The 26,765-nt window shown below is 50.6% G+C and overlaps 10 protein-coding genes across 10 annotated transcripts; 4 read left to right on the forward strand and 6 right to left on the reverse strand.

Moving 5' to 3' along the window:
* Positions 1-400: 400 nt before the first annotated feature.
* N7496_002111 (uncharacterized protein) lies at positions 401-1,808 on the forward strand (the record flags this gene model as incomplete). Its single annotated transcript, XM_056695042.1, has 2 exons — positions 401-405; positions 440-1,808. 2 exons carry the CDS (start codon positions 401-403, stop codon positions 1,806-1,808), a joined length of 1,374 nt encoding a protein of 457 aa, XP_056557254.1.
* A 274-nt stretch (positions 1,809-2,082) lies between these two features.
* N7496_002112 (uncharacterized protein) lies at positions 2,083-3,903 on the reverse strand (the record flags this gene model as incomplete). Its single annotated transcript, XM_056695043.1, has 1 exon — positions 2,083-3,903. The coding sequence occupies one exon, from the start codon at positions 3,901-3,903 to the stop codon at positions 2,083-2,085; it is 1,821 nt and encodes a 606-aa protein (XP_056557255.1).
* A 924-nt stretch (positions 3,904-4,827) lies between these two features.
* On the reverse strand, positions 4,828-7,863 carry N7496_002113 (putative kinesin family protein (KinA); the record flags this gene model as incomplete). The annotated part of the gene is made up of 5 exons (XM_056695044.1): positions 4,828-5,056; positions 5,120-7,545; positions 7,618-7,712; positions 7,783-7,808; positions 7,859-7,863. 5 exons carry the CDS (start codon positions 7,861-7,863, stop codon positions 4,828-4,830), a joined length of 2,781 nt encoding a protein of 926 aa, XP_056557256.1.
* Positions 7,864-8,662: 799 nt separating this feature from the next.
* ubc2 (E2 ubiquitin-conjugating protein RAD6) lies at positions 8,663-9,459 on the reverse strand (the record flags this gene model as incomplete). Its single annotated transcript, XM_056695045.1, has 4 exons — positions 8,663-8,786; positions 8,864-9,088; positions 9,152-9,216; positions 9,418-9,459. 4 exons carry the CDS (start codon positions 9,457-9,459, stop codon positions 8,663-8,665), a joined length of 456 nt encoding a protein of 151 aa, XP_056557257.1.
* Positions 9,460-9,674: 215 nt separating this feature from the next.
* Positions 9,675-9,893, reverse strand: N7496_002115 (uncharacterized protein; the record flags this gene model as incomplete). Its single annotated transcript, XM_056695046.1, has 1 exon — positions 9,675-9,893. The coding sequence occupies one exon, from the start codon at positions 9,891-9,893 to the stop codon at positions 9,675-9,677; it is 219 nt and encodes a 72-aa protein (XP_056557258.1).
* A 584-nt stretch (positions 9,894-10,477) lies between these two features.
* Positions 10,478-11,929, forward strand: N7496_002116 (thiolase family protein; the record flags this gene model as incomplete). The annotated part of the gene is made up of 3 exons (XM_056695047.1): positions 10,478-10,630; positions 10,711-11,655; positions 11,729-11,929. 3 exons carry the CDS (start codon positions 10,478-10,480, stop codon positions 11,927-11,929), a joined length of 1,299 nt encoding a protein of 432 aa, XP_056557259.1.
* A 515-nt stretch (positions 11,930-12,444) lies between these two features.
* N7496_002117 (uncharacterized protein) lies at positions 12,445-14,835 on the forward strand (the record flags this gene model as incomplete). The annotated part of the gene is made up of 5 exons (XM_056695048.1): positions 12,445-12,552; positions 12,615-13,535; positions 13,593-13,779; positions 13,833-14,585; positions 14,639-14,835. The coding sequence occupies 5 exons, from the start codon at positions 12,445-12,447 to the stop codon at positions 14,833-14,835; spliced, it is 2,166 nt and encodes a 721-aa protein (XP_056557260.1).
* Positions 14,836-14,962: 127 nt separating this feature from the next.
* N7496_002118 (chitobiosyldiphosphodolichol beta-1,4 mannosyltransferase) lies at positions 14,963-16,464 on the reverse strand (the record flags this gene model as incomplete). Its single annotated transcript, XM_056695049.1, has 3 exons — positions 14,963-15,904; positions 15,958-16,154; positions 16,230-16,464. 3 exons carry the CDS (start codon positions 16,462-16,464, stop codon positions 14,963-14,965), a joined length of 1,374 nt encoding a protein of 457 aa, XP_056557261.1.
* A 616-nt stretch (positions 16,465-17,080) lies between these two features.
* On the forward strand, positions 17,081-19,899 carry N7496_002119 (metal cation transporter MSC2; the record flags this gene model as incomplete). Its single annotated transcript, XM_056695050.1, is given in 5 exon segments — positions 17,081-17,514; positions 17,566-18,050; positions 18,062-18,728; positions 18,780-18,998; positions 19,065-19,899. 5 exon segments carry the CDS (start codon positions 17,081-17,083, stop codon positions 19,897-19,899), a joined length of 2,640 nt encoding a protein of 879 aa, XP_056557262.1.
* Positions 19,900-22,925: 3,026 nt separating this feature from the next.
* On the reverse strand, positions 22,926-25,316 carry N7496_002120 (phosphoenolpyruvate synthase; the record flags this gene model as incomplete). The annotated part of the gene is made up of 1 exon (XM_056695051.1): positions 22,926-25,316. One exon carries the CDS (start codon positions 25,314-25,316, stop codon positions 22,926-22,928), a length of 2,391 nt encoding a protein of 796 aa, XP_056557263.1.
* Positions 25,317-26,765: the final 1,449 nt, after the last annotated feature.

Genomic DNA, 26,765 nt, shown 5'->3' on the forward strand with positions numbered 1-26,765 from the left:
GATGCGCCCGTTCGTCCATTCAGGTGGGTTCCCAGCCCCCTCTTGTCCCTCGTGTTCCCCATCTCTCTACCCCTGCCCCTTTAGCCGGCCCTCTCTAAAGAGGCGTGCCAATGCCCCCCATATCTGCACGGTGCCATGAGGACATGACAGAGCCCCGATCCATCGGAGCCTCAAGCCCACTTAGCCCGGCACTTTGTGTTTGGCAGGTGGGCCCTGTACCTTGCGCTGGTTATTGCCGCATTATAGTGCGGGGGGAATTCTCCAGACGCCTGCAAGATTTGTCAACGGCCGTGATTATTAACGGCGATGCGCATGCCTCTGCCCACTACTTTCGAGCCTTCTTTTTTGCAATGGGATTTGTCTAACTTTTGTAGTGTGACGGAAAATCTCCTTGTCTGCGATGCTGTAACTCTCGTCTTCCTTGTCACTTTGAAGATAGCCCACCCAAGGTCCAAGAAGCAAGCTCCGACCTACCTTATCGATCGCAGTCAACTTCAGCCTCCCCAGCACCGTCAACCTCTCAACAAGCCCGCTCGTCGAGCCAGGAGCTATTATGGATCTCCCGCGAAGGCCGAAGTGACGCGCGCTATTTAACTCTATCGCCCAGCAACGAAAATGTGACCCCGTCGCTTGTCGCCAAGGCTGCTGCTGCGGGGCAGATTCAACTGTATATCAACTTTGTACTCGATGCGTATCCATGCTACTTCAAAGCTACTGAAACTCGAGTACCGATCAATTGGGTGGAATATGTCGCCGGGAGAGAGAGCGGCAGCACGCCATTCGATCTGGCCGTCCGCAGCATAACCACCATGTATGCCGGCAGTCGACATAATGACCCCTACTACGCCGATGTAGGTCGAGAGTTTTACATCCGTGCGATACGCGGTCTTTCGGCCGTGTTGAAGGATGAATCCAAGGCCAAATCGGATGAAGCATTAGCCACCGTCATCACTCTTGCGGTATATGAGATGCATTGCTGTACCACATCAGATGGTTGGATCCATCATGCTGCAGGTATCCGAGCGTTGATGCGGCTTCGAGGGCCCAAAGCACACTACAGCGGGTTTGGCTGTGCATTGTACATTGCATATCGCAACACCCTCGTCACGTCAGCACTAGTCAGCGGTGAGGACTGTTTCTTAGAGGAACCCGAGTGGCAGGCTCTCAACGAGCATATCGCTGCAGAGAATGCCAAGCAACCCGATTCCTCTGTGTATACGGACATCACCGAGCGCGCATTCCGTGAAGTTGTTAAGCTTCCTGGATTTGTAAGACGAATGCGTGACATCCAAGGTCTCCCATTAGGTGTCCAGAAACGTGAGCGCCCTACACTTCTACGGGAGATCCTCGCCACGCGCGCCTCCCTACGGGGCATTCACACCGAGTTCAGCATGACAGCCTCGACACTCCGAGCAGGTCGTGAACCGAAAACCGGGTTCATCGGACCGATCCCATATCACTTCTTCGACGGATTCTCAACCCTGACCATGCAGGGTATTCGATCGAGTATTCTCCTCCTCAACTATGTTATTATCCTCCTCGACCCGTCACAGCGGCCAGACGCCGAAGCAGAGAACCGGATCATCGCAGATCGAATGCGAGCTGCGAGGGGTTCTCGATCTGCCGATAGCCACGATGGGTCATCTTCTCCTTTAACACCGCCAGGGTCACCGGGACGACCTCGGTTGATGATCGAGTCCCGAGTGACTCCAGAGACACGCCAGCCTCCAACTACCGACTGGATGGATCGCATCGCCACAACCATGGGCATGGAAGGCGTGCGAATTAGTCTTGTCGATGATGGTTAGAGCTAGATTTTGTTGCGGGAGATTTCCATGCTGTAGCTTCTTGATAGCAGTTGGCGCTCTAATACGGCTTTATGAGCTCGTCTTATGACTTCGAGAGATAACATAACCGCTCCATAATGGATATGAATTCATTAAAATACAAAACACTTTTTCATTGCATGTGATGAACAAAACAGCCAAGCCAGCTTGGTTGTAGAAATCTCAAAAAGGGTTAAATGTGTTTAGTCTTGAAAATCATGAATCAATATACCGATCTCAAGCAAGAATCATCAAATCATTCATCATTTTCCAATATCCCATGTCCCGGCCAGCCAGGTCGAGGATAACGATGTTCCTCATCCAAACCACTAAATTCCAGAAATTCGTCAAAATTCAAATTCCCCATACTCAAATTGAGATGACCATCGTGGGCATCACACCCTTTGATCCGGCCATATAGAAGACCCCTAGTAGAAGGATCTTCCACATCTTTCAGAAGGTCGGTCGCTTGTTCATCGTCGTGTTGCCAGATATAATGATCCGTGTCAACCATTAGGACGGTCTGATCGATGCCGGATTGCTCATCGATGAAAAAGATTGGCATCTGGCAAGAAGTGCACCGTCGCATTTCCCAGAAGATTCTCCAGATATCGTCGATAGTTCCGTCGGTTCTGTTTCTACTGCCATCTTCCCAAGGGACGAAGCAACACGCCTTTTGACCGTCGAGCCGTGCATCATCTGTGTGTAATTCCATCTTCAATGCGACGGTCTGATCATGCGAGAGTTTGTTGGTCAAGTAAAAGACAGCGACTGATATAAGTCCCTCGCCATTCACCGGTTCCCACAGGGGAGGATTATAATAGAAAGGCTCATCGGGTCCAATCAAGAACTCGACTTGACTCGATTCGGGCAAGGTACCATCTTTCAAATCCTCTTGCAGCTGTGCAATCTTGCCCAGACGGCCGTTGGAATGATTCAACTTGGCCTTGATCATTTGGTCAAGGGTGTTGCGTGCCATTAAGACAAACCCATCATTGCCATGATATATCGATCCAAATTGAGTATCGTCAAATGCAAAAGACTGGCGAGACAGTTTGGTGGGTGCGAGTAGGTAATTCAATGGACAGATAGCGCGATCATGCGTTTCTTTCCAATGACACTCCAAGTCCCGTCGTGTTGCATCCGATCTCCGCTCCCAAGGAATCAATTGCACTTGTATGTCTGCGTGCTCCTCATCTCTCTTCCTCTTTGTAGGACTACCGGTCCTCCTTTCCAAGCATCTGTGTGCCTCTTGCTGTAGACTCAACTGTATCAAATCTCTCTCGTCTTCTGTGGTGGGAAAAGTGAGGAAGATGACAAGACTCTCTAGTTGAATCTTCACGGGAGCCACACTAGGGCGACTCCGATGATCGAGGCGGGAGACAATACTGACAACTAGCTCGGCAGGCAGTGGTGTCGACTCTAACAATGCAGCTTTTGTCTCTCGTTCGAAATCCTCGCGCCCCGTCGTCGTCGCCGTATCGGGTAGAAAAACTGCGTGATCAGGGTCATGAAGTTCGAGGCCATAGTCGCACAATCGGGTCGTAATATCGATGCTATTGCCTCCGAGAAACGTATACGAAAGTTCAAATGTATCCAATAGACTCGGTATAGTCCCAGCGCCCGTTTGTTGAATCGTATGCCGCTTCGCAATGACACGAATGTGTTCGCTCGTTTCGTTTTCCGTGTGGCTGGTCTGCATTCTCGACGTCCTCGACGATGATCGAATACCAACCATCACCACGGAGAGTATTGGGCTCTCTCCCGGTCTCGGGTCCCCTTTCAACTGACGCTTGGTCAAGCTATCCGCAACAAGGAAGCCAGACCTGCCATCTCGATGAGCCAGAACAGCCAGCCCATAGATATTAGCCTTGCTATCCCACCGCCCCTTATTCTCATAGAACGGCAGAGGCAAGCCAACTTTAGGAGGGTGCCATAACTGCACACGAGGCTCTCCGATCAAGCGTTGCAAAGTTTGCACCAGGAGAGTCTCATCGGTATAGTCCAACTCAGCCAGGGAGGCAACCAACAACGACTCCGATTCCTTCTTCTCCGATGGTGGAGTTTCGTTAACCATCCCGCCCGTTTGTGGGGGGTTGATGCCTCGTACTTTGGGATAATACCAAGAGACTAAGGCAATAAGATGTGTTCTGGGGCTGAAAAGGAAAATGCGCCAGGCGTTACTTGGCCCCCACCGGATAATACGAGGAACGTGCGGATCTTTTCAGCCGCACGAAGAGCCGCATGTCGATGACGTTGGCAGGTCTCAGGTAAAGAGGATTTTTGATCATGGTTGGTCCATTTGCCTGAGGATGGGGGGGTTAGTGCTGAAATGATATACAAGAAGTTCTAAAGTCTTGGGTTGGGTTGGGTTCAGGTGCATGTCTGATAGAAAGACCTGGAGAAAGACCAGTCCTCAAGGTAGCCATCAACAAATCAAGAATCCAAAACTGTCGTCAATATTGATCGAGTAAAAAGTATCTAGTGCAGTATTACATCCAACATTTACTCTACCGCCACTGATAATCAGAAAAAACGAATTATGCCATCACAGCCGTAGACTACCGTCAAGATAGAAGACCGCTCCGCTGCAATCTATCTAGGTTTGATGTACAAAGGGTATCAGCAAGATCCACAAACCTCCCCCCTTCTCCCTGCAAGCAGGGCGCAATCTAATGTACTGGGAATGGAAAGAGGGCAAGAAGAAACACAAGAAAGAATCGGCATAGGCATCACAACACAAATGAGAGTCAGGGATGTCTCCTGACTAGGAGGGGGAGCATAGGAGTATAGTCCTAGCAGAAAACACAACTGAAAAAACAACAAAGAGGAATGCGAATAGATGAGACTCGTGGGATGGCGTTACGAAGATTATCAGGTTGAGCCGAAGGCCAGCGACAGGAGAACAAACTGAAAGAGGTCCGGTGTCCACGGCAGACAGCCGTCGAGTTTCAAGAGGAGCATCGCCACAGACGAGCATCCTTCGGAAGGGGTAGCGGGATCATTTACGGTCGAAGAACCAGCTCGAGCGCTTGCCCGATGCCTCCTGCGATTGCACGCCCGCGATGTTCGCATTCGCCGGCCCGTCCGACCCGCCCCCGCCACGCAGTGGCTTCGCAATGCGCGATCCTCCAAAGCTGAAACTCCCATTGCCATCGGGGAGGCCTCGGGTGGAGCCCTGCTTGGCAGCCTCCAGGCGCTCCTTCACGGCAGTGAGTTGGGCTTCGAATCTATAATGATCAATCAGTATTGGCGGAGCTTCGTGGTGGGGAAGATAATGCAGATTAACATACCGGTGGTTGGCCTGAGTCAACTTCTCCTGGCTCTCCTGGAGCAAGCTCTCAAGGCTGGCAATGCGATCATTTCGTGCAAGCAGCTTCCGCTCTGCGATAGCAACCTCCTTCTTGAACAGACTGTTCTGCTCCACCAGCTGACGCTGAACAGACGTCAACTGCTCCAAATTGCGTTCGAGGAAGGCCATCTTCTTCTGTTGGGCGCGGCTGTTGGAGGAACGCAGCACGTTGTTGTACTGCTCGCGTGCGTCATCCAGGGAGATTTCAAGCTCGACGACCCGTTCGCAACGGTTCTGGAGATCACGCATAAGCGACTTCTTCATGGCGTCGAATTCGGCAATCCGCTGCTCCAGATCGTCGGCAACGGCGCGGTAGGTCGAGTTTCCGTTCTTGTTCTGCGGTACCGATTGTCGCATCTTGTTGAGTTCCTCGTCCTTCTGGGTGATCTGAATTTGAAGGTGTTCGATAGCGGCGGTCTCAACCTCCTTTCGGCGGTCAAAGACCTTCTCCACGCGTTGGAGAACCTCTTCCACATCCCCTTCACCCACGTTGCGGGTGACAGATTCCTCGTAATCACGGAGCAAGCCATCGAACTCCTTCAACAGCTCGGCGTAACGGCTGTCCTGCCCCGCGCCAGATTCGCCTCGGTCATTCATAGTGAGCTCAGCTTGTCGAATAATTCCTTGCGTTTCCAGAAGACCAGTTTCCAGCTCAAGAAGATCGTCAGGCGCAATCGTGCCCCCGGCAGCGCTCACCTCGTGAAGAGATTTGACATGTGAGATCCAACCCTGCAACTTGCGCTCATTTGTGGAAAACAAGTCGTCACCAAGATCAAAGCCAGCCATCATCTTGGCCATCTTCTCCGCCTTCTTCTTTTCCTTCTCATCCAACGCCGCGGTGGTCTCCTTAGCCTTCATGCGGACGTCCAGGAGCTGCTGCTTCACCTCATCCAGCTCACCGGTCAGCTCCGCGTTGGCTTCCCGCAGGCCATCCATCGTGATGCCCGCCTCCTTACTCTCATACGACACCTTCTCCAACTGCATGCGAAGCTCGTTGACTTCAGAACCCAGACGCTCGTTGTCTTTGACCGAGCTTCCAGCATTCTCCTTCAACGACTTCAACTCCTCCCGAACATCACGAAGACTACGCTCAACATTGGCAATGTGAGTTTCCTTCTCCGCGATCTGGTCCTGCAATTCATTCTCCCGGCGAAGGAACTCCTCGCGCTCGTCTTTCTCCAGCACCAGGCTGGGCGTGCTAGAGCGATCACCCACGCGAGAATCGGGGCGAGGTGTTTCTGAGCGAGCAGTCTCCTGCAGACGGGATGGGGTGCCCGGTCGAGGTCCGCGGAATTCAGCCTTTGCAGCATTCACGATTTCGTTGCCCCGAGCTGGAGTCCAGTGGTCCTTGGGGACGCTGTCTCCACTGCGCCACTGGCTGACTTCTCCCTCCAGAGCGGATATATAGGTCTCGTAGCTGGTCACTTGAGTCTGAGCCTTGCGCAAAAGCTGCTTAAGCTCCGAAGGGCTAAGCTCGGCATTGACCTTGGCCTTGTTCTTAATAGCCTTGGCACGAACACCGAACCGCAGAGTCGAGATGGTCTCTGCGTCGTTGTAGCTACTGGGCGAACAGTTGATAATCAGAGTGGTTCGAGAGTTACCACCCAGCGATTCCTGCAGGATACGAGTGAGCTTCGAATCACGGTAGGGAACGTGACTCGATTTTCCATCGGTGAGAGCGTTAATGACCATGCCCAGCGCACTCAAACTCTTGTTGATCTTCTTGGCTTCCTCCAGAGTTTGACCACTGGCTCCCGTCTTGCCAACCTTCTCACTACCAGCCAAATCCACCAAGAAGAGCTGGCCGCTCTTGGCCGATCCCGTCTCCACGTTCTTCTGGCTGACGGTAATGACGAAAATCGAGTGCGATCGCGACGACTCCTGGTTCATGTTGGTTGCGGCCACCGCTCGAGCATTTCCACCCCGGCGCATCACTTCGTAGACCTCTTGCACGCTGGAGACGTACACCTCCAGCAATCCTTTGACGTAGACTCCACGGGACTTCTCCTCGTGAACCGGTAGGTTGTCGTTCTGCGGCACCAGCAAATCGCGAATCCGCTCCATGTAAATCTCCATGTAACTGACCCGCACGGTGTATTCGATATTGCTCGGACTCGTCAAGATACTGGCGAAGATTTGCTCGACAATACGGGGGATAACACCCTTGCCCACATCGTCATCGATATCGGAACCCATCATGGTGTACGACTTTCCCGCACCGGTCTGACCGTACGCAAACACCGTTCCATTGTAACCATTTAGAATATCGTCGACGGTTGGGCGGATCGAGAAGTCGAAGATATCGGCCTGGGCTGTGTCCATAGGAAATACCCGATCGAAGGTAAAGGAGCCAGTGCCCTCATTTGACTAGAGCCCTGCCCGTTAGCCGACTCCGTATTCTTCGAATCGCCCGCGCAACTCTGGGACCCGTTTGCTCACGTTGATAATACATGACTCCTCGCTCTCGAATCCAACGACTGGCTTGCCACCGGAGGCCAATTCAACCTTGTTCTGGGGGCGGAATCTGGCAACCACTGTTTTGCGTGGTTAGTCTGGCTCTGTCCGTGTCCATCGGCTTCTCCTCCACATTGTGCGTGCGCCTACCCTTAATGGTGTTGGACCCCGAGGACCTATTTGGAGTCAGTAATATCCCTAGATATCCCCTATCAAGCAGACTTACGCCATCTTTGCCGTTCACGGGCTCTCTCCTGGGACAAAACAGACCCCGAAGAGGGGCAGATAAATCCCGGGGATCGAGGTGTTTCACGCTTCCTGGAGGGTCCAGGGTCAGGGGGCCTGCACGTGAGCGTCTGCGCACGTCCAGGAGGAAGTATAATGGGGGGATTTTTTTGGGAAAGAACAAAGCACAGAAAAGCAGTCGGGCACGACCACTTCGGACGAATAAGGAGTGAAATGGTTCGGAGGTCGAGGTCGGAGTGGATTTGTTGACACGCCCCCCGTTTAGGACGTTTGACCGACCGCCCCGAACTAAATTACTTGGGACGTGCAGGACACTGCTGATGCGCGTAACCGCACGCACTAGTGATGCACTCTACTTCTATATTTCATCAATCATCTTGTCTAAGAGTGGCCATGTAGCCGAAAGTTTTGCTGCTATTTCGGGGGTAGTAGAGAATCTACATGAGCTAAAATCTCCTCAATCTTATCAGACTCCTAGCATATGGCTAATGCATTGAGGCTATGGAACGCAGTAGGAACAGAATGTCGACAGATGCACGAGGGGAGTCATTCAGGACATAACACAAAATAAAACAGTAAAGTCCACAGAAAAGATAAGAGCACGAGAACAACACAGAAACAAGAACCATGCGCCTAAACCCCACGCTGTGCAGATCAACCGGCCCAAATTTGATACTTTGACACCCGGTTCTAGCTCCATAGCCCGAGTTGTATCGTCGGACAAGTCCATAGGAACGGGCTCTGAGTGTCACTGGAGAACCGAGTTGTGATATCATGAATTTCTTCAATCCTCCCAGCTTTTTTCAACGGTCTCTCGCACCCGCTTAATGTATTCCTTGCGGTTGTCCTTGTACAAGTTCGAAGCTTCCACATTTGCCGGAGAGGAGGTGTTGGGGTCGTTGAGGAGACTAGAAGGGAATCCCATTCATGTCAGTATCATGCCATTACGTTCTGAAAAAGGAACCGTGTCATTGTGAGCTCGTACCTCTGGATACTCGTCAGGATAGCAGCCACGTCGTATGTGGGGCTCCAACGGTTCTGGAGAATATCGAGGCAAAGCTCGCCGGTTCCGTAGACATTGGGATGGAACATTTGGCTGATGAACTTGACGCCCGGGGGCTTATTGGGATACTGTTCCTCAAAGTTCATCACCAGGCGGAATGTGCCATCCTCGAAGGGAGTATCGGCGGGGCCGATAATGACGGCATTCCTGTCGAGTCATTAGCCAACGACACCGACCATGGCAGTAGCCGAGAAGACGATATGCACATACCATGTCATGACATTGTCGGCAACGGGAGATGCGGAAACACCGGCGGGAGGGTCGGTTTGCATGCGCTGTGATAGCAGAAGCTCGTGGTTAGTGGAGGGGCAAATAACCTTCTCAGAGGACCTTTGGTGGTAGCGTGGGAAGATGGGGAATTGGGAAGAGGCCATTCAAGGCCTATTGCCACAAAGTCTTTGTGGGAATGATTCTTATCCGAACCAGTCGAAGGTTCGAATCGATACCCAATTTCGATATGGTGCTGTCGAACGTACCTTGAAGTCCCGCATCAAACGGCGACGCGCAGAAGTCGACATGGTGATATGAGTGTAGATGAGGCGATTTAGAGAGAGGCTGCTGGCATAAGCTGGAGCTGGATGCGAGCAACCAGGAGAGAACTGGAAGCAGAGGGAAAGAAGCTACGAGATGTTGCTGCACGAGGCGACTGGCGATGACTGGAGAAAGCGGGAGGAGGGGAGCCGGGCTAAATATCCTAATCGGACCCGGATCTACACCGGACAAACTATCTCAATCAAGCCGACTCGCGGAAACAATCCGAAGCCTTCAGCCCGGGAGTGGTCAGAGCCTCGAATCTCGTTTGTAGAATCGGGTAGAAGCAGATCCGTTTGATGCGGAAGAAAACGGTCAGAACTTTATTCCAGCCTTGAGAAGCATTCCCAAGTCCTAGCTTGAGTTCCAAGCGGCTTGACGACCGGCGACTTGTTGATCCGGGACTTGAGGGTCTCGACATTGTGTATACTTATGAGGACTTTCTACTGAGTTCTTGTTTTCGTCCGAGGGTATATATCTGGATGACATTGTCTACCTAACTTTTTATTAATAACATGCCTTTTTTCTGTTGCTGCGGACCGGCAAACCCTCTCTTCAAAGTCGCTGGAATCGCAAGATATATATGTAGTGCCCAGTGCGGGCGCGTGCCGCAGGCATGAACGAGGCAGCACTACCTAGGTCCTAAATGGTTCCAGGAGGAAGGTTGGAGATAATTCCCTAGAGAAAGACAAATATATTGATTGGATAAATTTAATCTAGAGGGTGGAATTTCTACAGCTCGTTGACTTGTCACTCATATAGATCCCGCAAGAACTTAGTCCCTCCCTAGGTTGGAGGCCAATGATATCATGTGGATGGACTTGGCTTACAGCCTCGGCTCAGCGGTTACAGGCGGCTCGCCAGCGGGTAAAGAGGCGGGCATGGTATGCTCCTTATCTGCATGCCACTTCTCTCCTTCCTCTCTCTTTCACCCTTCTCTTCGTCCTCGTTGATCATTCTTCTCCCAGAATTGACCGTCGGGTTCAATCTCACCTCTTTCTCGTCATGATCAACGCCGCAGGGCTGTCTGCCCGTCTCCCTACGCGAGGCGCCATCCCCGCATTCCGCGCTCAACGACACTTTAGCTCCGCCCGCCCGGCCTTGAAGGAGATTCAGGATGCCTACATTCTCAGTGCCTCTCGTACACCGACTGCCAAGGTAAGATCCTGTTGACGAGAGCGGGCTAGCCGCAACGACCCCCAGTGCTCGACGTACTGACTTGTGCTTTCTCTCTCTAGTTCAACGGCTCCTTCGCCTCCGTCTCCGCTCCCCAACTCGGCGCGGTCGCCATCAAGTCCGCTCTGAGCAAGTCCAATATCCCCGTGGAGAAGATCACCGATGTGTACATGGGAAATGTCCTGCAGGGATCAGTCGGCCAAGCTCCCGCCCGCCAGGCGTCCATGTTCGCAGGCCTGCCCTCCAGTGTCGAGTCCATGACCGTGAACAAGGTGTGCGCGTCCGGTCTGAAGGCTGTTGTGCTGGCAGCCCAGAACATCCAACTGGGTCTGGCTGAGGCTCAGGTGGCGGGTGGTATGGAGAACATGACTCGAGTGCCCTACTACATGCCCCGCTCCAGCCAGTTGCCTCCCTTTGGTGAAATCAAGCTGGAGGACGGCCTGATCAAGGATGGTCTTTGGGATGTCTACAACCAGTTCCACATGGGTATTTGTGCCGAGCAAACGGCGAAGAAGTACGAGGTATCACGCAAGGACCAGGATGAGTATGCCATCCGCTCCTACCAGCGGGCCCAGCAGGCGTGGAAGGAGAACAAGTTCGCCGACGAGATCGCCCCGGTGACTGTCAAGGGCAAGAAGGGCGAGACCATCATCGAACGGGACGAGGGCTACGAGAACTTGCGCATCGACAAGTTGACTACTCTGAAGCCTGCCTTCCTGCGCGACGGAACCGGCACCGTGACCGCCGGCAATGCCTCCACCATGAACGACGGCGCTTCCGCCTTGGTGTTGGGTAACAAGGCTCTGGCTCGGGAATTCGGTGGCGGTGGTCGCGCTCTGGCTCGTATTGTGTCCTCGGCCGATGCTGCGATCGACCCCGTTGACTTCCCCGTGGCTCCAGCCAAGGCTGTCCCCATTGCTTTGGAGCGTGCGGGTATCACCAAGGACCAGGTGGCCGTGTGGGAGTTCAACGAGGCCTTTGCTGCGGTGATCAAGGCTAACGAGAAGGTGAGAATACCTCAAATGATACCCTGAGACTTCCCTGACCCTGAATTTGGTGCTAACTTATATCTTTGATCAGATCCTCGGCCTGCAAGACGCCAAGGTCAACATGCTGGGCGGTGCTATCTCCCTGGGCCATGCTCTGGGCAGCTCCGGCTCTCGTATTCTCGTCACCCTTCTCCACCAGCTCCAGCCTGGTGAGTATGGTGTGGCTGCCATCTGCAACGGTGGTGGTGCCGCAACTGCAATGGTTGTGCAGAAGCTGGATCGCGTGGACTAAGTCTTACGTCGGATCCAGTCATAAACATCTTCATGATACCCTCGCATTCTTAACACTGAGTACAGTGTTTCCATCCCCCTTGTATATATTATGGCGAGCCTTTTGTGATCAAATTGAAGTATCTAGGTTCCAACAAGAAAAGAATTCAAGATTATTAGATTTCATCTTTTTCGATGGTAGCCGCCAACCTGGAAGAGAGCTAAGCAGAGTGGATCCACGACGGTGTCATGGGGTTTCCCGATATTCTGCTGCTTTGGTATCAGACCGTAGATAATCATACAAAGCAGAAAGGGTAGATTAATTCCTGTATTAGAATGCGTGCTTGCGTTCTTCGTTGTCTACACTGCACTACTTGTTGATTGTTGCAAGGATATCGGAATGGCGCTAGTCCCGATCGGGTGGGTTCAACACGCGGAACCAGCGCGCTTTGCACGAAGTATTCCCTTCCACCTCACCCACCAAAGATGAAAGACTGAGTAGTGCACGAGATCGATGATTTGAATTTGGCATCCACTATGCCGAGTCCTGTGGATTTAGCTTTCTCTCCCTCTTGTTTTGAGTCCCTCTCCTGGTCAGCAGACGGCGACCTGGCCGTGGCCGCGGGCGAGTATGTCCAGATTCTGGTATGTCGAGCATCTGCAAAAATCGATATTTGGTGAGCAACGAGAGGCTAATAGGTTTATAGACACCAAAGAAATTGGATACAGACTCATCAGGGCCTAAAAACCAAGATGAGTGGAACATTACACGCATCCGTGTCAATCTCTTCACTGTTGCCGAGTGGCAGTTTATCCAACCCCAGAATCGAGATGATTTCTCCCTTGCAGCCGAGCAGTCAACTGGTACAGTGGTGGGTGTTGCTTGGTCTCCACCAGGCCTAGGCCGGTTTCGCCGGAGTGTGCTCGCTGTCTTGACATCGAATCTCCTCCTGTCTCTATGGGAGCCAGTTGGCATCCAAGGCCAATGGACACGAGTCGCCATCGTGAATCACATCTTCCACCTTGATCCTACAGCACCAGCTCAACTGACTGGGTTGGAACTGCGAAGATCAAATATTCGGTCTTTCCAATGGTGTCCACCGTTACTTGCGCCCCCCTCTCAGAATGCGGGTTTAGCACCCGAGCCTGAATCTCGCTGGGGTGTACACCTACTTGTGGTGACCAACGACGCCAATGAGGCCATTCTACTACGCGTGCGGAGATTGGTGGACGGGAAAATCTCCTCCGTGCCCTACTCTATCGACAAGCTGGCACTTTACTCATTGGAAGATGGCCAAGAACGTTATCCACAAGCTTGCTCTGCATCGCTTCTTCGGAGTGCGCTTCAAGGGAAAGCACGGCCCTTGTCAGTCTGTTGTGGTCCGTGGCTTGAGGTGCCTCGAACAAGTGAAGATATTTTCTATTCTGCTACCGCCGTTATTGCTACGGTCTTCGGGACACAACTACGAGTTTTCAAGACCACGGTGACCTTGCTTGCATCCAATCCGGTTGATGGTGTTATCATCCAATATGAGGCAACAGCAAGACTTTCGGATCATCCATTAAGCATAAATTCCTCGAAATGGACCCCGCGCCCTGTGAATGGCCCACTCAACTGGGCTTCTACCGTATGTTGAATGTCGAACTAGCGAAATCCACACTCGCTGACCTGAAATCAAATATAGGATCAATCAGCTGCGATTACTCTCACAGCTCCCACGAATATTGGTTTTTTGGCTGTATCCATTCCTCGTGCTGTGTATGTTGGCAGTGCGACCCCACCCGATGAGCTTGATATCCATGAGTGGCCTTTATCCATTCTCGCCGAAGAGGACGGTGAAGGTCCAAAGAGATACATGGAGCCAATTTCGGGTACGCCCGCTGCCAAATTGATTGGTAAATACCTGATTACTGATATCTGATAGGGATGACTGCCTTTTGTGATGAGAAAAGCGGCGTGTTGAGCCTTCATTTAGGCACAATGAGTGGACTGGGAATCGTTCTCAACCTGGATGGATCTAGAGCTAATAATAGTCCGAGACTTCCGCAGTGGAGGAAGATTGTTGAGGACCGTCTCGAACAATTTGACCTGGATCGCGATTTGGGTGGACAGAGTGTCGCCAGAATCTGGGGACTTGCTTCCTATCGCGGTGTGGTTGCCGTGCTCTTCTCCAGGCACCCAACGGATATGATCGAATATAGGGTCACCTCCGATGAAAAGTCAGTCCTGGCATTTGCCTCTGAGGACTCAGACTACTCCCCTGATATTCAGACACTTCTTGCTCCGACTATCTCGGCTACAGAGTCGTGGTCCCCGGCGGATCAGCGGGAGGCAGTGATATCGTATGTGCTGTCGAGCATGGATGAGATAGCCGAAGGAGATCCAGAGAGCCAGAGACTCATATATGCCTTGGCTTGCTGCGCCATTGTCGATCAAAAGGGCGAAGCTATTCGATCCCATGCTCGGCAGTCATTAATACGGCTCGCAGTCCTGACAGGTGCGGACTTGACCGAAGAAATTGCCAGATGCGATGAGAAATCCCCGACATTATCTGCAAAGTCGATTGAGCAACTCAGCGGCCCCGGAGCACATATGTTCGAAAAGTGCGAGATTTGCGACGCGGGAATTGCTTGGGTTTCAGCCACCGAGGCCCAATGCGCAGAGGGCCATCTCTTTGGTATGTTGTGCAATGAACTAAAACACGACCTCAACTAACCTATCTAAATCTAGTGCGTTGTGGGCTGAGCTTCCTGGCCATTCAAGAACCCGGCTTATCCAAGTATTGCTCCCGTTGTCGGGCAGAATACATCAACGAAGAGACGATTGCTCGAATTCACGAAGGCAATCTCTGCCCTCTATTCAGAAATCTCTTTGAGGCTTTTGATACGTGCCTATATTGTGGGGGCAAATTCCAGGCCAGCATCTAGATTCTGGCATGATGTGATGTGGATGCAGGACAGCGAAATCGCTTTCTAAAAGATCTGGACGAAAAAGCTTCTGGCTGACGAGGTTTTCTAATGAGCCGTTTCATACAAATTTCATCACTGAGATCATCTATGTCAAACCAAGCAAAGTTCCAGCAATGGGATCCCATTCGTCATCCCATCGACGCAAGCTTTCTTTCTGAGCACCTGCCCGCAGGCGATCCAGTTTTTGATCATCACCGAACAACTCGACCAGCTGATCTGTCAGCTCTGCTGAGCTTCCAAAGCCCATCCCATTGACACCTTCTGTCACCAGCTCCGGCCAGGCTTCGAACCGGCTCCAGCCAACAACCGGCAGTCCCGCACCAAACATATCAACAACCTTCATCGGAAGGTCAACGCCACTGCTGCTGGTGTGCAGGCTGACTCCCAGCGACGCCGATGCCAATAGAGACGCGTAGTCTGGCACCGTCAACCATGCGGTGCGAATGGTGACCCTTTGAAGCTTCCCTGCAGCTTCCAAGGTTGCGATCTGCTTCAGATACATCTCCTTCTGCGGTCCCTTCCCAGTAATGATGGCCAGGATCTCTGGAAGGTGTGGCTGGGTCACCGCAACTTCGGAATACTTTACCAATGCCTCAATGAGGACTGAAAAGTCTTCGTCTGGAGTCCACGATGTGGAGCTCACTAGGACACGAACGGCGCCGGATTTGAGCAGCGGGCGTATAGACTCAGTCTCGGGGAGAGTTGCAAGGAACGCGGTGCGCTCATCCGGGCTGGCGATGGGATGAAAATGGCTTGCTGGCCGGTCATGTAATGACAGAATGGGAGCCTGAAGCTGGAAATCCTTCTTCAAAACCCGTCCCATTGCATCTGTTACACACAAATGGGCTGAAGCCGAACGGCCAAAGGTCTTTTCATACCAAGTCGATAGCTTAACAAGAGGGTGGGTGTCGCCTAGCTTCAGTGCAAGAATCGAGTATCCAAAGTTATGCCAATCAATGATGAGTCGTGTTTGCCGTAGGAAGCAAGACAAGGATGTCACTGCTAGCGTAGGAATAGAGGGGGGATTCTATTGAAAGTCAGCCTGGATCCATGCCATTCTCATTGGAGTTATCGACCTACCTGTACGATAATCCACCGCGCGGGGGCGGTCGTGTATGCCAGACATTGCCAGAGACAAACGACCTGGAAGAGAACCTTCAATGGCCCAAATATCGTGAATAGCAATTTATTGCTGGTCTGTAAGATGGCCGGATGAGGACGCAAGGGGACGATGGTGATGTTTGGATTGGATACGATATCAGGGTGGGGGTCGGATTCTATCCAGCGAAGCATACAATCAGCCAATTAGATCTATAGTCAATAAAGAGCTTCCGAATAGAAGAGAGTCTCACCTTTATATCCAATGATAACTACCTTCCCACCTTTCCTGGCAATACTTAGGGCATGGTATTGCATGCGCGGGCTTCGTCCAATATCCCCCAAGACGAGAATCTGTACGGTCGGCTTCTGCTTCTCCGTCTTTCCGGTAGATGACTGCGGTGGAACATACTGCGAGGGGAGCAGTAGAATCACCACCGTCAGCACGCTGGACAGGCAGAATGCAATGGTAATGAGTGATTCGATCATCTTGGGATTGCCCAATCCACCAGATCGGCCGAGGTCGTCCGCGTGTCCAAAAGTGACGGCTTATCAGTTTAGATAAGGGTCACGTGGTGGGAGATACGCCATATTACGAACGAGATCATGTATTATTGACGGAACATCTAGAGTTTTGAACATTTTAGTCTATAGAACATAAGTCAACGGCTATCAGTACTGTGAATCAATATTCAGCTAATTTTTTGAGCTTCTAAAGTATATCATTTTCATATAGAGCAGGATTATCCGCAGCTAAGTGTAGTGTATCTTTGTATTTCCCTTACCCTATCGTAATGATCGCTATCGCTTGCCCCCCGGAGGTCGAGGCCTCAGCCCGACTCTCCGCAAACTACGGCGCGACTGGTCTCCTTTCCTTATTGTCACCCATTCCCTCCTTTGCCCCGTGGCATATCGGTGCTTGCTGCACTCCTTTCCGATTGATTCTCCCTGCGCGATGCTGTGTGCTGTTTCAACACCCAACCCCCCGATCTGAGCTTTCTTGGCTCCGCTACGCCCCCCCCAGGTTCTTGGCGCCGCCCCTGTCCGTTCTGTTCGCCGCCGCTCGAATCCCTTGTCCAACTGCGCACCAACACCCAAGGAGACAATGTCAGCGGGGGCGTTGCCCTCGATCGCGGATATCGCTGCTCCACCTGTGGGACATGCACACGGTCACAGCCGGAGTCGCGGTCACGGTCACAATCGATCTGCTCGCTGGGCGCAACCGCCACCTCCCCTCTCGCAGGGACATACCAATGCCAACAGCCCACCGCAATCGGAGCCGACCGGCGCTGTGAGTGGTAGCTATTCGTATAGCCATGCCTCACAGTCGTCCGTGTCTCATCATCACCATACGGATTCCTCCCATTCGACTGGACACCATCATCACACCCATACCGCGTCCTCGATCCACCATGATGCGTCGCATGCGCATGCCCACGGCCACGACCATGATCACGACCATGACCATGCCCACGGCCATGACCATACTCATGATATGAAAATGGGGTCACTAGCGCAAGCGGATAAAGCAAAGTTGACGTAGGTGGTTCGCTCTTGATCATTGAGCGATAAGCTAATATCGATTTCTAGAAATGAGATATGCACCGGCTCCCTCATCGCATTGCCTTGGATTGCCCTCTCGTGGTATTCGCGGAGTTGTGTTCCGACGGAGATTCCAGGAGATGCGACAACTGCAGCAATTGGGTCAGCCGAGCAAGTCGGAGCAAAGGTTGGACTCGTGACTGCTATGACCCTCCTCACCTTCGGCTGCGGTCAAATATTGAGGAAGAATCACCTACAAGGTGGTTCTATGAGCGCGTCGCCTATCAAATTTCCAGCAGCCAGGGCAAAGACGGCGCAATTGGCTTTGCAGCAAGTCTTCTCTATTGGGTTGCCAGTCTACGCTGCATTGAAAGTGGGAGGCTTCCTGGTAGCTTTCGCTCTTCTTCTTGCAACAGCCTCTGGGCTACCCAATCTGATCAACACAACCTTTCAAAGCGGACCCTCTGAGAGATACAGCAAAAAGATTTTTACCGTTGCGCTTTTGGTGGCAGTTGTCCTTTTGAGCTTTATTGGTATGAATCAGCCTTGGGGTTCCTCGCCGCTCGTGGGATATGTGGCACTGTTGACATCCGTCTTTGTTCTCCCCCTCCATTTCCGACGCTTCGCCGCCAGGGACCCATCCCAGAGCCGGGCCTCGTTGCCGAGTCTATGGCTCAGAGCAAGGCCGCGGATGCGGGCCAATCATCTGTTGTCGTTACCATTGATGCACCTCTCGCGCTCATCACCGGAGCTTCCCTGACCGGGTTAACCCTCATCGTATCTCGTGGCTTGCCATTGAGCTCGTGGGAGTTGATCTACCTTTTGCCTGCCGCGGTATCATTTGCGATGTCTTTGATGATCTGGTTCCCCTCGGGCCTTCGTTCGTCTGATAAAGTTGGCCTCGCTGTCAGCACTGCGACAGCGGCGCTCCTCTGCTCTACTCATATCAAAGACGATCACCTATTTATCTATGCCGCTCGCGGTATCCTCGCCGCTGTCTCATTCTTTGCTGCCCGAATGGATGACAGCCATCTTCGTCTAGACGCCCATACGCACATACACGCCCATAGTCACCACCACCATGGGCATTCCCATGGCAGCACGGAAACCACCCGAGTCACAAAGTGGCTACTCCATCGCAGTGAGGATTATCCGCTATTGCATAGCATCCTCAAGGAGAAAGATTCTCGCAGTATCTTCTACTTCATGTGGTAGGTTGTACATCCTCATGGCTGTTCTATTCCCCCACTAATCTTTTCTAGCCTGAACTTTACATTCATGCTTGTTCAGCTGTCATACGGTTTTGTCACCGGCTCTCTCGGTTTGCTTAGCGATAGTATCCACATGTTCTTCGACTGTCTTGCTCTCGTTGTTGGACTTTGCGCTGCTGTCATGAGCAAATGGCCGCCAAATGCGCGGTTCCCATATGGCTATGGTAAGGTGGACACCTTGTCTGGATTTGCCAATGGTATCTTCCTCATGTCAGTGCATTTTCCCTCTAGGTTCTCTAATATTCAAACTCTGGGTTGTATCCTGACAATAAATAGGATCATAAGCGTGGAGATCATCTACGAAGCGGTGGAGCGGTTGTCTTCCGGTAGCCAGATGCACCGTATCGGTGAATTGCTCGCCGTTAGTGTAGCTGGCCTGCTTGTCAACTTGGTCGGCATTTTCAGCTTCGAGCACGGACACCATCACCATGGTCATGACCACGGCCATGACCACTCTCATGGCAATGAGAACATGCATGGCATTTTCCTGCATATTCTTGCCGATACGCTTGGTTCAGTGGCTGTGGTGATCTCAACCATCCTCGTCCATTATTCGGGATGGTCAGGCTATGACCCCTTGGCATCATGCTTTATCGCTATTTTGATCTTTGCCTCGGCCGTGCCATTGGTTAGTAGCACGGCCAAAACTTTACTTCTCACTTTACCGGCGGATACCGAGTATAATGTTCGTGAAACCCTGGCCGGAGTGAGTACCCTAAGAGGGGTTGTGAGCTACACCGTGCCGAAATTCTGGCTTGATGATACCAGCTCGTCGTCTTCAGGTCATGACCATGGTCATGATCATTCTAGCCATGGCGGTTGTGATCATGGCCACAGCCACAGCCACAGCCATCAGGATCATAGCCACGCTCATAGCCATGATCATGGTCATAGTCATGACCACGGTCACGACCACGATCATACGCATGAACACAAGGCCCAGAAAGTCCTCGGAGTGATTCACGTGGTTGCTTCCCGTGGGGCCGATCTCGAAGATGTTCGCCAACGGACAGTGAATTACCTTCGCGAAAAGGACATGGATATCGTGGTCCAAGTGGAGCGCGACGGAGACGGCCGTTGCTGGTGCGGGGGTGGAAACAAAAGCCCCTGAGTGATACAAACCAACCTCTTGCTTGAGAGTTAATTCCTAATCTGGTGGTCTGCTTTTTGATACTCGGCTCATTTCGATATTCTCTGGCCGACTTGGCTGTCCCCAACCCCACACGATGTATAAATAGGGGTTATTGGAGTTGGTTCACCCATCAGGTTTACCAATCAGCGACAAATCACATATACACCGGATTTTGTCCGGCAACGCTTGGCGTTCTCCCTTCGTTCTAGTGCTTACCCTCTCGCTGCTTTTGCTTACTGAGTAGAATTGAGCACGCCCCTGAGCGACATGAGCTTCTCAGTGATCGTTACATAATCAGACTGATCCGCTCACTGTGCCTGATCCGAGTATGCTGATTTGCTCACTTAGCTTGACCATAACGTCCTGATCTGATCACTGACCATGACCTGAGTAATGCGGATTTGCTTACTAATCTCCCCCGAGAGGCGATCTGAGTAAGCAGGCTCAATAACGTAAATCGCTAGTATTCCGGTAGGGCTTCGACCTATAATCCCGTGGGTTTCGCTAATTCTTTATAAGGGATTTTTACTAACGCGTCTCTAGGTCCTCTAATCTCTAAGGGCCCGTTAGCCCCCGCGACTAATCAGAACTCAGTGGGGCTGAATGCATCAGACAACATGGACCGTCTAGAACTTGCATCACACGTTTATATCTACTTAGGCTGATTAAGGTAGTCTCTTTACTTCATTCGTTTTCGCTTGACTATGTCATTCATGTATCCCTCAAAGTACATCAAAAGTGAATATGTATTTGGGAATTCAGCATGGATAACCACTGTGGACCGCCGCCCACCGCTTTCTAAGGTGTTCTCTAAGGAGTGAGTATCCGTGCCTTACTATCCACTCTCAGATAAATATAAACCCTCCACGAATACGACTATCTGTAATACAAAAACGATATTAAACGATACAGTTCATCAGCGGTGAATAAGTCTGATTCCTCAACACACAGAACTGCCATTTTTCAAAAATGAATTGGTTCTGTATCACCTACAAGGCAAGAGAAATGCGGATCTCAGAAATTTAGAAATTTAGGCCCGGGAACTTTACAAATTTGTTTCAAATTACCGACGGGAACAATGGGCCAGTCGAAAATATAACGGTAATGTAGGGAAGAACGAAAGATAAATACAACCGCAATGTGAGACTCGGATGACATTCCAAAAGATGTATAACGAAGAACGGATTTAGTATGTAACCCTGTTAAAAGACGGTGAAAGAAGTGCGGCTCAACACAACATGTTATGCAAATAGAGCATACAATATCTGGTTATATCCCAGGACGTGATCAGTAGTCTCCTAATAACAACACAGCCAGCATAATCTGATGGGCACTTACTTTGATCCCACCCTGTATGCCAAAGAAACAAACTGTATCGCTCGCTGCATCGGATATATCGTGGATGCATGAAACTGTAGGACGAGCTTGGGGGCCAGGATATCCAATTGCGATAACAGCATGCGAGCCCTTTTCTATCCAGAGTTACGTTTAAGCAAGCCTTCTGACCATGTCACAATAGCTTTTAAACACTGACATATTCACAACGGAGCCCTATTGGGCAGCATTTGTTAGTAGTTTCGTGTTCTTGCCACATTGAAGTAGGTCAACGGAAGGTCCACTAGTTAGTCAAATTGACATCTCTCCGAAGAGGAGAAATGGTAAATAGGACACATCTTCTGAGCGATTAGGAAGAACACAACGAGGCTGATAATGACCAATGTTAGACATCGTCGCCACCGCCTCTTAATAAAGATTCCTGGATGGCGAGATGTAAGGAGACAGGATAGCCACATTGTACCACATGAATTTAGACTAGGGAGAGGCGTTGCAAAAGTTGATGGATTATATACAGTCGGACGATTGCTCCACCAAGAGAACGGTTACACACTTAGGACGTAATTGTTCTTGAAGTGTGTCGAAGATCTGGAGTGGTAACATGCCACTAAGGCTGGATGATTCCAGACTGGCCCATTTCCTTATGTTTTTAGCGGGATGCTAAACTAATGTCAAAACAGGGTAAATTGGTATAGGCTAGTATGAATTGGAACGAATAAGAACTGCCGGAATCATCCAGAGAAAGGTAGATTGATTCAAGAAAGGAAAGGACTCGAACGAATGGAAAAGTCGCAGGTTGAGCTGTCCCATGGCGCTGTAACCGGGTATTCGAGTGACCATACCGATGTCGAAAGGTTACCCGCATATTACATACAAACACGTACAAAATTTGGGAAGGAAATGGACCAATCCGAGGTCACTGTAATGAACTCTCCACTTTTCAACGACAACTAACTTTAACGGCTAAGACGAGACAAAGCCCAGTTATCTACAGTGGTGTTTCAAGAGTATTTGCACCTCAGTACACTTAGCGTATTCAAAATGTTCGCGAATTCTTGGCTCTAAACAACGCGTCGCACCTGACTGCTCGAACTTCCATTCGATTTCGCTATTATTGACTTTTCGCAAAACTAACCAACAGTCCTGACTAGGCTACGGTACATAGTCCCAGTTATTTTGATGCATTTTATCGTCCCTACAGAGGACTTCAATTCATTGATATTAGAACGCCTTAGAAACGTGCGGCACCTGCTGTGACAGTGACCTCTTGAGATTTACGCAAGAGAAGCATTTCTCGCACCATTCCAGGCCCATCTGAGCAAAGGGGACCGAAAGAGCCGCCTGCTGGCTCATATGTTCCTGCTAAAGCTGCCAAACCATAAAAGAAAACCATAAAGAACAAGAAACGTAAAGCAGTACAGCGAGCACGGTCAACTAGACAGGCACGAGATCGATCCACTATGCCTGCACTAGTCGAGAGGTCCATTATTCTGGAATGTCATAAAACGTCGGCTGGATACAAGAAACGGAATTTAGCGATGAGAGCAACTATCCGCCTTTTCATATTGTGTGAATTTACGAGACATTTTAAATTGATAGAGGGTCAAGATTAGTATACTAAACCACTATACTGAACGAAACCGTCCTTTATATCAGCTGCCAGGAGGAAATCATGGCTGTTCGCTCGCAATTACATGCCTCTTCACAGCGACAAAGCTGTCGGGACTGACGGAGATAGAGTTGATACCGGCTTTAACTAGGAATTTCGCAAATTCCGGATGATCACTGGGCGCCTGTCCGCAGATGCCGATTTTGCGACCAGTCTTGCGAGCTACTGAGATTGCGTGTGTGATCATCCATTTGACAGCCCCGTCTTGCTCATTAAATAGGCCTGCCAGCTCTTCAGAATCGCGGTCAACGCCGAGAGTCAACTGCGTCAGATCGTTGGAGCCGATCGAGAACCCATCGAAGTGCTCAGAAAACTTATCGGCCATGATGACATTAGACGGAATCTCGCACATGACATACACCTGGAGACCGTGCTCGCCACGCTTGAGCCCATTATCGGCCATGGTGTTTAGTACCTTTTCCGCCTCGTCGATTGTCCGGCAGAAAGGAATCATAATGATTGCGTTGGTGAAGCCCATCACCTCGCGCAGCTGCTTGATCGCGCGGCACTCAAGCGCGAAACCCTCTTTATAAAGCGGTGAATAGTAACGTGAGGCCCCCCGGAAGCCAAGCATTGGATTCTCCTCCTTTGGCTCAAACTCGGAACCACCGATGAGGCCCGCATACTCATTTGTCTTGAAGTCACTCATACGGACAATGGTCGGCTTAGGGTAGACGGTTGCGCAAAGAGCCGCAAAACCATGCGATAGCTTGTCGACGAAGTAGTCAGGCTTGTGATTGTACCCAGCCGTCAATTGTGCAATTTCATCCTTGGCCTTTGCGTCCCTCAGCTGGTCGAAGTGGACTAGCGCCATAGGATGTACCCGAATAGCGTTAGTGACGACGAACTCCATGCGGGCAAGGCCGATGCCGTCGGCTGGAAGTCGCCACCAGCGGTATGCTGCTGCAGGGTTGGCCAAATTGATCATAACATTTGTGTTAACTGCTGGCAGCCCGGTGAGATCCAATGTCTTAGTAGTGATATTGGAGATTCCTTCGTAGACAAAGCCGTTGTCACCCTCGGCACACGAAACAGTTACGTCTTGGCCGGTGTGTAACATGTAGGTTGCATCTCCTGTGCCTACTATGGCTGGGAGGCCGAGCTCGCGACTGACAATAGCTGCATGCGAAGTGCGCCCACCGTGGTCGGTGATAATAGCCGCCGCCCGCTTCATAAGAGGCACCCAATCTGGGTCCGTCGTTTTTGTCACCAGAATTGAGCCGTCCACAAAATTTTCAACGTCTTTTGCCGTTTCAATGAGGCAGAGACGGCCCGATACTGCGGCGTCCCCGACCGAAAGCCCCGTGGTAAGAAGGCGGCCCTTCTTGCTAACCTTATAAGTTCTGACGACACCAGCATCACGACGCGATTGAACGGTTTCAGGCCGGGCCTGGACAACGAAAATCTCACCCGTGATGCCGTCTTTTGCCCATTCCATGTCCATCGGGCACCCATAGTGCTTTTCAATTGTGCATGCCCAGCGGCCCAACTGGAGAATCTCCTGATCACCTAGTACAAATGCAGCGCGCTCTGCTTTCGAGGTAGGTATATTCCGTGTCGGTACATCTCCATTACCATAGACCATTTTCATTTCTTTGCTTCCTCGCCGTTTCTCTATTATCGGGACCAGACTTTCATCGCCCAAAAGTGGTTTGAAAACTTGATATTCATCGGGGTTGACGGTTCCTTGTACTATGTTTTCTCCAAGTCCCCATGCTGCGTTGATGAGCACAATCTTGTCGAAGCCACTTTCGGTATCGATGGAGAACATGACACCAGACCCGCTATAATCAGAGCGGACCATACGCTGTACTCCAATCGAGAGTGCGACGCTCATGTGATCGAATCCTTTGACTTGGCGATAGCTGATTGCCCGATCTGTGAAAAGAGAGGCATAGCAGCGACGGCAGGCATCCAACACTGCATCTTCCCCTGAGATATTCAGATATGACTCCTGTTGGCCGGCGAAGCTCGCATCAGGCAAGTCCTCTGCCGTCGCACTTGAACGCACGGCAACGCTCGGGTTTTCGTTTCTCACTTTAGCCGCAAGTTCCCGATAGCCTTTCCTGATGGCAATAGAGAGATTTTGAGGCCAAGAACCGCGGAGGAACAACTTGCGTATTTCATGGCCAGCTTCGGAAAGATTCATGTTGCCTGATTGCCATTCTGCGATCAACATGGCCATCGTTTCTTGCATTTTGTTGTAGTCAACATAACGCCAATACGCGTGTGAAGTCGTCGCAAAACCAGGTGGAACAACGATTCCTTTCGGCCCAAGCGCACCTATTAGCTCACCAATGGAGGCATTCTTCCCGCCGACCATGGCGACATCACTGCGCGCCAGCTGCTCGAAATCAAGAACCAAATTCCCTGTATCATCCACACTGTTCATCTTTTCAACCCAAATATGGGTGTAATCAGTGGCAGAGAGTCTGTGTTGGCTCGCTCTAATAAATTGCGACAAGTATGAGGCCAAAGTTCTTTGTGGTCTTAAATAACTTAGAAAATCGATTGGGGCGCGAAACCCCCTCACTCTGTGAGGACGTGGCTGGAGTCAAATAATTGTATTTATGGATTGGTAAAGTCTAAAAAATTTGAATTGTATGGTTAAGCTGGAAGGATTTGCGTCATTCACTGAAGGTCTAGCTCGATGTATTATTACCCGGAGCTCAGGAAGTCCGACAGGTCCGTCCCATGGGCAAGTGATATCCGGTCGCGAGGAATATACGGACCCAAAAAATGCCTACCACCTTTTCATGTGTTTCACCGACTTGGCTAAATTCACATACTTTAGCTGTATGTCTCCATAATAACATATATACCGGTACTGTAGATGTAGAAAGGTAATACTATTATGAGTTATTTCAAGCTAAAATTATTCATATCGGGACATATCCTCCCGTCAAAAATAAGCAAAGACATATTGTACGTAATCTTGCTCAGCTGCGACTCCCGTCGCACGGATTGAGGGGCATTAGACGAGGACCTGGAATCTACATCAATCAATCAACTTTTGCTTTGGCATAAACACTGCCCACTTAACTGCGTACATAGTACATAGCTGGTGATACCAACAATTTAGGAATATTTTGAAAAATATTAATTTCTATGGTAAACCTGGAATAATCTATTGCATTATTACAAACTGACCCAAACGGTGTTGAGAAGAGGGATAGGATCTAGGAGGAGCAACGGTACGTGCCAAAAATTGTATAATGTTGAAGATGTCTTAGAAATCTAAGATAACTCCTGAATGGAAGCGTGTTTTGCACGCTTCCCAAATATCCAATTTTCCATACAAGGCTAGTGTGTCTCAGGGAGGATGACAAGATAGCCATCATTGAAGACTGGGGAAACCTCAACAAACGGACCCTGTGGCAAGCACCAAAAATTATCTAACAAGTTTATATCTAATTCATTATGTGCCTAATTTGCCTATAAAATCTATGTATTTAAGTAGCTATAGATACAAAAATATTCAAATTGGTTTGAAGTGTATAAGTTTACTATACAAATGATACATTTAGCTGTGTCTAAAGCGCCCAAGAACCCGGCTACGGCGGACTATTGGGTTCAATTCCCCAAATACTCTTGTGCATATGTAGGTTATCTCACGAATAACACCGATATTTATGTGCCTCACTTCAAGCTCGTCACTGAACGCAATTAAGCCATATATACAGCGTCGTTTACTAGTATTTTGCATACTAGTATACGCCGCAAGGAGAAGGCTTAGCCAAGGCCCAAGTATACGACTGGTTAGGTCGAGTGCTTAGAAGCTTCTCATTGAGTATCAAAAGCGATACCGACCTAGCCGACGCTAATTATTGCGATCTGAGAA

The sequence above is a fragment of the Penicillium cataractarum genome (assembly GCF_028827025.1).
Source record: "Penicillium cataractarum strain IBT 29864 chromosome Unknown utg000002l, whole genome shotgun sequence".
In the NCBI taxonomy this organism is placed as follows: Eukaryota; Fungi; Ascomycota; class Eurotiomycetes; order Eurotiales; family Aspergillaceae; genus Penicillium; species Penicillium cataractarum.